Source organism: Cydia amplana, chromosome Z (assembly GCF_948474715.1).
Source record: "Cydia amplana chromosome Z, ilCydAmpl1.1, whole genome shotgun sequence".
NCBI classification, from domain to species: domain Eukaryota; kingdom Metazoa; phylum Arthropoda; class Insecta; order Lepidoptera; family Tortricidae; genus Cydia; species Cydia amplana.
The window spans coordinates 27,081,611-27,093,159 of NC_086096.1; the positions used below are offsets into that span (position 1 = coordinate 27,081,611).

The window sequence follows — 11,549 nt, forward strand, 5'->3', positions numbered from 1 at the left end:
TCCAAGAATTTCTTGACAAGGTTTTTTTGGGTCACATTCAAAATTAATAGCATTCATACCATGAAAGTAATAGCATTCTTTAGCAGTTCCCTCGAAAGTTTTTGGTTGAGATCGCCAGTGACCCAGATAGTTTGCGTGATCTGCTCCGGCTTGCCAGACTTGGCGAAATATCTGAGGAGCGGCAGGGCGGTCGCTATAGCGTCGCGTCCTAGAACAAACAAACCTCATACGTGTACACCAAAACGTTCAATGGTCAAGATGACATTAGACATTACAACTGTGGATCTAGAATATTTAGTATCATTTCGGGAATTAGATAATTCCGGCAAAAATCTGTTGTGAATGTGTGAAAATTTCACACAAGCCACTCGCCAGCCAACCACTAATATTAAATCTTCATAATTCATTCAGAGCACTAATAATATTCCAAACGAATATACCTGTCAATTGTAACATTCTGTGAACTTTTTCTTCTGTGAAAAATTCACTAGAAGCAGGCACACCCGACAAGTCCAAGTACTGGGAGGGTTCGGAGCTGAGGATACGTTTGTTTAACCTGTGAAAAGGAGAAACATGAGTTACTCATTGAAACTTATGCTGGCCAGTTTATTAACAGTACAAATAAGCAGCCGTAGCATCAGAGACAAAATTCTGTGACTTACATCCACCAAAGCCTAGCACGGCGTAGTTTACGCTAGTATTTTTGGTAACAATACTATACTTGGTCAACCAGATCTTGACAGTAGAAAAAGACGGCAAATTTGAAAAATGTAGGCGCGAAGGGATATCGTCCCACAGAAAATTTGAATTTCGCGCCTTTTTTTATTGACATGATTTGGTTGACCAGCTATAAGTCTGTATACGATCTCACCTGGGCATGATATGCGACTGCTTCATAAGGAAATCAACGGCATCGTCCATGTCGGAGAGCTCGCCCCTGAACACGGCGCGCTGGAAGCGGCCCGTGTGCCGCGACAGCGCCGACACCAGCGCCTCCTCCAGCAGCTCCACGGAGCCCGTCGCGGCCGTCGGCCCGTCGTCCCACAGCGGCACACCGTTTATCAACACCTACAAATTTAACAGATGACTAATTCCACGGCAGAGAGTGTAAAAAGTTGCTCAGTGATTTTTTGTAGAAAGTTATATAATACAAATTAGCTTCATGCAGGCAAGGTATGTAAGTTGACCATAATAACTTCTTACCAACGCATCAGTTAAAAGGTAGATCTACAACAGACCTGCCATGTGCAATGGCTTTTAGAAAATTGTTCAATCGTCCACATATTCTTACCTGTGGGTACTTATTGGTGCCAATTTTGGATACAAATTCTTCAGCTAACTGGCTGCCGAAGTTATACTCGGAATCTTCAGAAATAATGTCATCTATATTGCTCTCACTAGAACTCACATATTTCTTCAAGTTCGTCTTTACGTGTTCAATGTTCATTGGTTCGTTTTGAGTCGAGTGGACGAGCTGCAAAATAGAATATTTTTATGTAACACTCCTTTTACATAAGAGTTGGGTAATAGTTTAGTTATTCTAGGTATAGGAAATTAAACCGTTACCTTCCAGACCGGTGCCCATCGACTATTTGTACACGTACACGTGCGCGTTGTAATAATGTTATGCTGATCCTTACGAGAGACACACCGGTTTCCACATGAAGTACGCGTGCACATCTCCAATATTCAAGCGCACACGCATCCGGTGTGCACAGACCATTGTGAAGGCCGCGGTTGTGGCTAGTTTTACCTGAGTAAGGAAGTAGAAGGCCTCCTTGTTAGAGTTCTTCTCCTGCGCCACGAAGTTGAAAGCGGAACGCACGGCGGAAGTAAGCGCGACGTCACCGGCGGCCGGCGCGAGCACCAGCCCCACGCGCACCGGCGTCGCGTGCTTCAGTAACGTCTCGCCCAGCTTCAGCGGCGGCCCCGAGGCCAACGATGTCGGGTCCACTACTATCACCTACAAACAATCGACAGTCACCAGTATTACAATACAATATTTTTCGATAAGGTGTCATCGATCCACGCACACAATGTAAATAAGTAAATAGATCATAAGTTATTATTTATTGCATTTTTCTAATGTCTCCATTGTACCTGTGTACTTGGATTTTAAATTTGTAATAATGAAATTGACATTTGTATTGAAACGATTATATAATTTACATTTAGTTAAATGTAATCCAATTGTATGTAACAAATCTTGACGTGTAATTACTTTTATCAATAAAAATATGAATATGAATATGAATGAATATGAATACCTAAGCCATGCATGTTATCTTAATGCGGCAAGGATTTCATTCCCAGCCCGAACCGTAGGTTTTTTGGATCAATGGTACTTTCGTCAATCATAACACAGTTACGATTCGATGTGTACAATATATATCCCACCCGACACACCCAAAACCAACACCCACAGACAAACCCACCCAACCGAAAGACAGTGAATTTTTCCACTTTCAATTTGTTTCTAAGCTTAATAACTAAATGTCATTAGGCTCCCTTGTGATCTACTATTAATATATGTAGGTACAGTTATTATATAAAAGTATATTACGTGAGTGTTACTAATGTTTTTACTTTTCCATTTTTTTTTACTTTTTTTATGACGGTACATCACAACAAAGGTTTTGGATGTTCTAAAACTTTAAATATTTTGTATTTTGCCAATTGACCTTCATACCGTTAAATGTGAACCCCAAAAATTCTAAAATAAACCGGCGCGCCTACTATTTCTCTCAAAAGTAAATTGTATCAAAATAATTCATCTTACTGTGTGAGTGTTTTTGTATAAAGTAAGTTATTGTGCGTAAAATAAATCTCGGGACTCGTGACAGTGACATATTTTGCACACTAGCGATATAATATACTATTCGATTTCAACTGACGTAATTGTAAATATTCCTCCTAAGATTCCTGAGCATGCCAGGGTAGGTCGGCCTCAACAGCTCCATGTAGGAAGAGGGCCAGCGGCGGTAGCGCTCGTCGGACTCCAGGTCGTTGAGCCACGTCACCGCCGTGTCTCGGATGTCCAGCCCGTACTCCTCCCAGGTGAACGACTCGCCCACTTCCATGGACATTAGGGTGTTGATCAGTTTTTTTGACAGACCTGTAAATAAGGTACAGTTAGATTTCGTGGACACTTTTCAGAAGTCGACATCCATTATGCCTACTTCGCGGGAAAGTGATGACGTTACTCTAAACACCTCCGAATTAAAGGTGTAAAATTATGGTAAAGAAGAAGATTTCCATTCCTTGATCCCATTTTTTTTGTCTTGGCACCAAAAATTATACAGCCAGCAACGACGCCCACACGTCCTAGTTGTACAGCACCGTTTGCGCAACACATTTAATTATAAGAAGTAATATTATTAAATAAATATGGTGGAGGTCTGGAGGCGCCCCAGTAGTACCGAGCGCGTGCAACGTGTTCATGGGGCCGATGTCCTCGCGCAGCGCGGCCAGCAGCGCCAGCACGTCCACGTCCTCGGCGTCGTACTGCGCGCCCGACACCAGCAGCAGCGGCTCCGCGGCGCGCAGCCCCAGCGACGACGCCCATACGTCCTGGTTGTACAGCACCTCGTCGCGGAACGAGCGCGGCACGTTCACGTGTATCAGCGACTTCGTCTAAAAATATTGATTTAAATTAACACCATCTGGTGCAAGCCGGGGCAAACCGGCAAACCGAAAAAGGATGGCGGGACGACTTGGACGCATTCTATCCGAATTGCCCCGAATTCTATCCTTAGCCCAGCAGTGGGACACTAAACAAGGCTGATTTTTTTTTTCATATATAAGTTTTTATTTTCAGAACTCCTTGAGGTTACAGACTCTCTCTCCTTTTTTATCCAGTGGGTCGGAAACAAATAAAATATGGATACAACAAGAAAATGAATGTTGTTTATTAAGAATATGCAAAGAGGGAGATAAGAGAGCAATTTCCGTTTATAACTTAGACTACATAGAGAATTAGTGTTGTATAGTTGTTTAAATGGGGTCTCTATCGTCTTGATTGTTTGTCATTTTGGTGGGTTATTTTTTTTTAAGATAGCATCATTCGTAGGAAATGGTAAACTTTGACTTGTATATAACATTTACCTGCATAGGAAAGTTTTGCGCAATGGAAGCGAGAACCCTGAGTGGCTCATCGCCCCCAGCATCAGCTGCATCGGCCACCGCGGCGGCCGCCTGCATGCTCAGTGCTTGCATTTGCCACACCTTCAGAGGCGCCAGCTCTTCGCTCGACTCGGACAAGTGCCGGCGAAAACGCTCCAGCGGCGTACGCAGAGCAGGAAACAGATTCCTAAACGTGAACATATTGTTAGCCGGCTTCTTATCGATCGGAGAAAATATATGCGTAATCTATTACTAGTCGGACCACGACAACTGTGCATGGCACAAGCAATGACAAGAAAGTGTGTCAATCTCATCAATATGAATGTCCATTTGTTATGAAAATAAGATGTTTATAGTAACTCATTTTGAAATCTCTTTCAATTGTAGAACATATCGTACAAGTACAAAGTATACACTTGAATGACATTCCTAGGGACACTGCCTCACTTTTATCTATAGATAGAATAGATTCAAATCTGTGCTTAGCTTAGACGGAGTCTAATACAATATGAAGTATGTTTCAGAATTACTAAAACTGATCTACTATAAATATATAATTTTAAATGATTACATTGATTACATAGAAAAATAAATCTTTAAAAAAAAGCCAAATAGTTACTGCTGACAGATTTGTGATTTATTTGAAATTAACGTGCTGAAATCGGTGTAGAAAAGTATGACAAAAATTAAACATTATCTGCAAATTAACAATTAAATAGTAACAATCAGTCTTTATAGAAAAATTCTTTACAATGCTACATAAACACTAAAATTAACTTAGGTACATTTTACAAGCTTAGCTAAAGATTGACTAGGTTGTCTAGGTTGATAATAATCAGATTTGTGATTTTAATTTTTACGGGCTTTTATTTTATTTCATGTCTTGTACCAGTGTCTGTTTTTTGTAATCCAATCAAAACTAAATAGGTATTAAACCAGTTCTGATTTAGCTGAAATGTAAGCCACATTTCACTTTAGAGACAAAGTAATGTTACGATAAACATAAATCTAATACATAATCATAGTAAGTCAGTAAAAACCAACACAACCTCATTGAATTTAGGCTTGTTACAATGGTTTCCATGAGAAGTTGAGGGAAGAATATTATTGTGTGATGAACACAAATATTTGTTCCTGAGTCATGGGTATTTCTATGTATATATAAGTATGTATAAGTATATATTTATCTATATAAGTATGTATATCGTCCTCTAGCACCCATAGTACAACTTTGCTTAGTTTGGGTTAGGTTGATCCGTGTAAGATGTCCCCTAATATTTATTTATGTATTGTTTATTTATTTAATCACTACATAGTATGAAACAAAGTCGCTTCCCGCTGTCTGTCTGTCCCTATGTATGCTTAGATCTTTAAAACTACGCAACGGATTACGATGCGGTTTTTTTAAATAGATAGAGTGATTCCAGAAGAATGTTTATGTATAATTTGTTAACACGTGCGAAGCCCGGGCGGGTCGCTAGTTATCTATATCTTGTACCAACAATTAGAAATCACTTACTTTAATCTTCCAAAGTTAAATCCATCAATCTGATTTTGTGGGTCATTCTCGTCCTCCTCCTCATTAGCTTGAGAAGCTTCATTGCTCTCAGATTCCTTAGGAGTAGAGTCATCTTGACTTTTATATTCAGTACTTTTCAGTTGTAGTTCAACTCCATAACCAGATAGTCGAAGTTTGGGCTTACCACTAGTCTAAAAACAAAGTGTTCAAGTACATTATTATAAAAAAAATACATAAATATAAAACTTTCAAGTAAAAGCAAGAAGTGTAAGTATAAATCAGTTCATAATATAGCCAACCTTAACATTCCACCTGACAATATAATTGATTACACCTCTGTCTGCATACTCTGTCAAGATGTTATGTTTGCTAGTAAATTCTTTGGACCCAAGCTCTCCATACAATATTGCAGTAAGAGTTTTGTTATCACTGCTTGGATAAGAATGGTCCAGCAAATAGGTCTCCAACCTGTGTTCTTCCTGTAAAAGTTAAATTTATTACAGTACTTTAGGCATTAGATATACCTAATCATGTTTAATTAAATCCAATACATATAACAACACACTTACAGGTTCATATTTGTTATATGATTTGAGAATATCATGTAACACATCATTATCACAAACTTGTCTTGAAGCTATGGAAACAAAAGTAGGGCAAGCAACACTCTTGGCCCCATTCTGTGCCGCAATCTCATCAAACATTCGGACAGTCGGTGACGTGGTATGCATGGACAATGCCAGTTTAGCCATTCGTAACTGTGCTGGCGCCAGCAAGGAGCTGGCGACACCAAGGCATGCATTGTAAATTTCTTTATCAGTCTCTGTAAAAACATTTCAATAAAGAAAATGCAGTAAACTGAACTTGGGACTGCAGCCTATTAAGAGATAAGATTTAAATATTAAAAAAGGTTTCCTAGACGGTACACAAACTGGAAAACTGAATATGAAGTGGAACAGCTACAACATAGGCCCACTTGCACCATTTCACTAACCTGGGGTTAACAGGTTTAACCTGGAGTTACCATGGTTAACAGTACAATTTGACACTTGGTTAACGGTTAAATCACTTAACCCGGTTTTGTGGGATAGTGCAAGTGGGCCTTAGTGGATTACATCTGTTAATCTGTTGTCATCCAAACAATTTATAAATGAATACATTAGCCAAAGCAATTATTTCAATAAAAAAAATTACATTTTTTTTTTCAACCATGACATGATAGCAATTAAGGAAGCACAGTGGAAATTAATATTAAGTTCATAATTCTTATATGACAGAGTTTTTGTGAATATTAGTCCATCCTTCGAGTTCCAGGCATAGACACAGGCAAGGCAGAGGCATTCAAAAACCTCGTGTCCCAGAGGTTTCATACATTTTCATGAAATGGCGTGTGCAATATCACCTTGGTGAGACATAGAGGGAACCTTTCTGCCGACGCGATATCGCATCTGCAGGTCTCCACACTTTGGCTGTGCTTTGGCTTAACCTCAACTCCCACTGTTGCAATGTAAGGCTAGCAGATAAACTGAGTCTCACTAACGCTATATCAGGTTATTTAAAATTATAGAAAATTTATAAAGAATCAAAAACATCTGGAATTCATATGGAGGTTTCAATTTTTTTTGTGCTAGGACTTGAAGGGTTGATAATTTAAAAAGCGGCCAAGTGCGAGTCGGACTCGCCCATGAAGGGTTCCGTATTTAGGCGATTTATGACTATAAAAAAAACTACTTACTAGATCTCGTTCAAACCAATTTTCGGTGGAAGTTTACATGGTAATGTACATCATATATTTTTTTTAGTTTTATCATTCTCTTATTTTAGAAGTTACAGGGGGGGGGGACACATTTTACCACTTTGGAAGTGTCTCTCGCGCAAACTATTCAGCTTAGAAAAAAATGATATTAGGAACCTCAATATCATTTTTGAAGACCTATCCATAGATACCCCACACGTATGGGTTTGATAAAAAAAATTTTTCAGTTTCAGTTCGAAGTATGGGGAACCCCAAAAATTTATTGTTTTTTTTCTATTTTTGTGTGAAAATCTTAATGCGGTTCACAGAATACATCTACTTACCAAGTTTCAACAGTATAGTTCTTATAGTTTCGGAGAAAAGTGGCTGTGACATACATACGGACGGACAGACAGACGGACAGACGGACAGAAGGACAGACAGATAGACATGACGAATCTATAAGGGTTCCGTTTTTTGCCATTTGGCTACGGAACCCTAAAAACCACGTTAACTACTTAATCTCTTAAGTTTATATAGGTTAAATATGACTAGAAAATAATAACGAGTGAGTTACTTACCTAAGTCTTCAAGACTAGATTTCAACGAATTTATACCATCCACAAATGACCAGAACAAGTCAGAGCTTTCAGTAGCAAGATATTCAGCAAGCTCTAGAACAATTGGTGTTGCTTCCCATTTAGCACTTACGAAACTAGTGACTGACTTCGCTTTTTTCTCATCCCTTTTAGGATTTAAATGTGCCGAAGTAACAATAACAAGGGCTAAAATAACTACCCAAACTCTGAAGCCGGAGGCTGTCATTGTTTACAAAAAACCAAATTATTGGTTACTTAACCAATATTAGAACGCTAAAATAATTGAATGTACAAATTAAAACACGTAATACATTTTAATTACACGTATTAACGTGGTAAGAATGAAATTTTGCTTCTTTAGTTCTTTCAACTCCGCGTTGAAGGCGTTTATCACCAACCAATCAGCATCATACATGACATTACAAAACTAATTACGTTCCGTTTCAAGTTATCGTTGTATGATTATACAGAGTATTATTTTCTTTGGTTTATACTACTACTTTTATTATATTATAAACAATAAACGGCAGTTATTTTTGGATCTTCTTATATGAATAAATATTGTATATAAAGCTAGTCAACCAAACCTAGTCAGTAAAAAAAGGCGCGAAATTCAAATTTACTATGGCACGATATCCCTGCGCTGACCAAATATAAATTATAAACGGCTACAACACACTACCGCACTGTTTACCGTCACGACCTTGACTTTGGTGCGGTGCGGTAGTGTGTTAGGGCTTTAAGTGAGAGCGAGAAAAAGATATATATTTTTTGTATTTTCCTAAAGTGGTATCCAGACGGCACAATTTTTTGCCAATCTGATGAAATTCTCCGATCGAATCAGACCGTGCGGACGCAAATACCAATTTGATTCCCCGATCAAATCTGCAGGTGCGGACACAAAAATGCCAATTTCATAGTAATTGTCTATGGATTGCAAATTGGTGATTTAATTTGTGTACGTGTGGACGCTAGATGAGATTGGCCAATTATTTGCCTGATCAAACCGACTGATTTGATCAGTCACGTCTGGATACCACTTAACTTGTCTATGTCTTGACGAATGCTTTCATTCCATTTTCATTCCATGGTTCATTCCATTTTCATTCAATCAGTCACTCGCACCACCCATCAAATCCAGGCAGACAGCCCAGCCAACCAAACCAAACCAAGTTCAACCAACCTTCGGTCATTACAATAGATTTGCCTACTGTCTTTCACTTCTCTTATCTCACAGAAGTAATTTTGATAAATTTGAAATGAAGTAATTATAAATTGTACGCGTGTGTTATGGCGCGATACCATATATTTTGTTTTTCAACTGTGCAATGACCCGTTGAGCAGTTTCGCATCTATTAAGTAGAGACATCGATTAATTTGTATCTTTATTTTTAGGTTGCTTTTTTAAGTTCTGGCTCTATATATTTTGAATTGAAGACCACGAAGAACCTACAGAAGTAATTGGAATACCAATAAGATGCAGTACACTTCCGATGAAGCCTACGCTCGACTCATTAGCCACAAGATGACCGTACCACAAAGGATAAAGGTATACAAGCAGTTCTATTAACTATTTGGTTTGATTTGGAAGCTATCTAAAACACTTAAAACGTCTTCGGTTTCTAGGCAACTGGTGACATAATGGATGACGAAACCCAAAACGGTTTGGGAACAGGATGGGACTATGCCAATGAAAAATTTGATATGAAGGTACCAGAAAGGATACTTGTAGTTGGGCAAGATCAGCACATTGGTGAATATTGTCTTTCAATCTACTTATTTTTAATTACAATTAAGTACGCTGGTTTATAGAAGATGAAGGGAAGGAACACAATTGGAGAAATTTATATTATTTAGCTTCTCTGAGAAAAATGGAAAAACAGACATTGGATTAACATAGATTGTTCAGAAGTAAATTATAAAAATGGAAGCGTACCTTGATATTCTCTTGGAACTTAAGTGATCTGTTAGGTCTAATAGTCATAATTTTTTTCATTTTGTGAAATAGCAAATTAGGTGAACATATGAAATATTTCCCTTAATCAATATACAAGTACAAGACCAGTACTGGTATTATAACATATATGAATACATAGATGATTTGGATGGAAAATGTTGTCATGTCTAGGTACCAAAGCTCCGCCTCGAGAAATTCAGCTAGATAATGCTGTACTCCCCACTGATCCAGGGATGATCCGAGTGAACACGCCTCCTCGTGTGATCACTCTCGATCAGCACTACTTCCCATCAGCTGATGACTTTCAGGAGAGTATGCCTAACTCTCCTCCCAGGAATATAAGACTGTACAGATCTCAAGCGGACGGTGCCCTGTCACAACCACATGTCGATCATTTTAATGACTCAACTATGACAGAATCAAGGCTTGTTCTAAGGTAACTTCAAAATAAATGATGTATTCATTCTAAACAAAATATTTTTCATTTCAACACTTGAAGATGATGACACATTTAATTATTAACATAAGTATTTTTACTGCAGAGATCCAACACCTCCAATGGGGGCTGGCGAAGGTCTCTCCACTGCTGAAGAGATGGTGCATTTACGACGACAGATAGTCAAATTAAATAGACGCGTAATGTCGATTGAAGCTGAGCAATTACAGAGACAGCAAAAGGAGAAGATAGCTTACGCTATTGGTATTGCTTACTTGTTGTTCAAAGTTATTGCTTGGCTTAACCGATCCTAATAAGTTATACAAGGTATTACTTCAATTTCCCATGTAGATGTCGATTTTAAAATGCATTAAAGAGGTCTAGGTCATTTTTTATTTAAATGTGAAAATGGAATTCGAAAATGTACTACTGCCTTAAATGAAATTTACTAGATCTGGTCAGTTTGAAAATGAGTAATTTTGTTTAGAAATGTAATGTTCCGTAGATTGCCGTAACATTTATAGAAAACAACGGATAAGGTGAAAGTTTTATTGCGTTGCATACCTACTTTATACTCCATTATGACGATTCAGATAATTCTGGGCTTCTACAATTGTATAATAATGTAGTTCTGCATGCAATCTTTACTTACCTGTGTAAAAGTAGACAACTATGACATGTATAAATGTATTTTCTTTCTTTGTTTATATTGTTTTTTCAGTACCAACTAGTACTTAGGTAACTTTTTTTATACAATGACAATAGTTGGCCACAAGTAAACTATATATCTTAAGGAAACAATTTATGTTATAAGGTATAACATGTGGTCTTCAGAACATTACGATTTCTTGTACAGTGATGTAATAAATTTTATATGTACATAATAATGCTTGAATAATGAAATCGAGTTATTATGCTGTTAGTATAGATGACTCCTATGTAATGAGTAGATTTTATCCCAATAAAAATTAGACTAAAGTTAAGTTTTTTTTTCTTTAAAACGCACGCAGAAAAATGGTAATTGTACCAATGAACCTACACGGACGAGCGATCAAACCGGAAACGTCAGTATGTGCGCGTGCGTAGAATCGGCATATATATAGTCGGCTAAAGTCGCAAACCTCTCGTAAGTCAACCTGACCAAATTTTACAGGAGGCACAAGAAACTTCATTACCGGAAA

General features: G+C 38.0%; 2 protein-coding genes across 2 annotated transcripts in view; one reads left to right on the forward strand and one right to left on the reverse strand.

Annotated features, from left to right (window-relative positions):
• Window positions 1–8,358, reverse strand: part of LOC134661373 (UDP-glucose:glycoprotein glucosyltransferase) — a 28,201-nt gene extending 19,843 nt beyond the window's left edge. Inside the window, exons 1-12 of the mRNA XM_063517419.1 lie at window positions 7,958–8,358; window positions 6,211–6,464; window positions 5,941–6,120; window positions 5,642–5,832; window positions 4,105–4,309; window positions 3,420–3,633; window positions 2,895–3,115; window positions 1,754–1,963; window positions 1,292–1,474; window positions 872–1,068; window positions 441–556; window positions 60–208 (exon numbers count right to left, since the gene is read on the reverse strand). Coding sequence (XP_063373489.1) covers window positions 60–208; window positions 441–556; window positions 872–1,068; window positions 1,292–1,474; window positions 1,754–1,963; window positions 2,895–3,115; window positions 3,420–3,633; window positions 4,105–4,309; window positions 5,642–5,832; window positions 5,941–6,120; window positions 6,211–6,464; window positions 7,958–8,201 — 2,364 coding nt within the window. The 5' untranslated portion in view covers window positions 8,202–8,358. The remainder of the gene's footprint in view (window positions 1–59; window positions 209–440; window positions 557–871; window positions 1,069–1,291; window positions 1,475–1,753; window positions 1,964–2,894; window positions 3,116–3,419; window positions 3,634–4,104; window positions 4,310–5,641; window positions 5,833–5,940; window positions 6,121–6,210; window positions 6,465–7,957) is intronic.
• A 998-nt stretch (window positions 8,359–9,356) lies between these two features.
• Window positions 9,357–10,945, forward strand: LOC134660735 (transport and Golgi organization protein 11). The gene is made up of 4 exons (XM_063516520.1): window positions 9,357–9,524; window positions 9,602–9,728; window positions 10,104–10,368; window positions 10,475–10,945. Exons 1-4 carry the CDS (start codon window positions 9,453–9,455, stop codon window positions 10,680–10,682), a joined length of 672 nt encoding a protein of 223 aa, XP_063372590.1. The 5' UTR covers window positions 9,357–9,452; the 3' UTR covers window positions 10,683–10,945.
• Window positions 10,946–11,549: the final 604 nt, after the last annotated feature.

What these genes read in the sequence shown, in the direction of transcription:
- LOC134660735 (XM_063516520.1), top strand. Translation starts at nt 9,453, where the DNA reads ATGCAGTACACTTCCGATGAAGCCTACGCTCGACTCATTAGCCACAAG. An exon ending in CCGTACCACAAAGGATAAAG is followed by an intron (nt 9,525 to 9,601) that starts GTATACAAGCAG and finishes TTCGGTTTCTAG; the next exon opens with GCAACTGGTGACATAATGGA. An exon ending in TGGGCAAGATCAGCACATTG is followed by an intron (nt 9,729 to 10,103) that starts GTGAATATTGTC and finishes TGTCATGTCTAG; the next exon opens with GTACCAAAGCTCCGCCTCGA.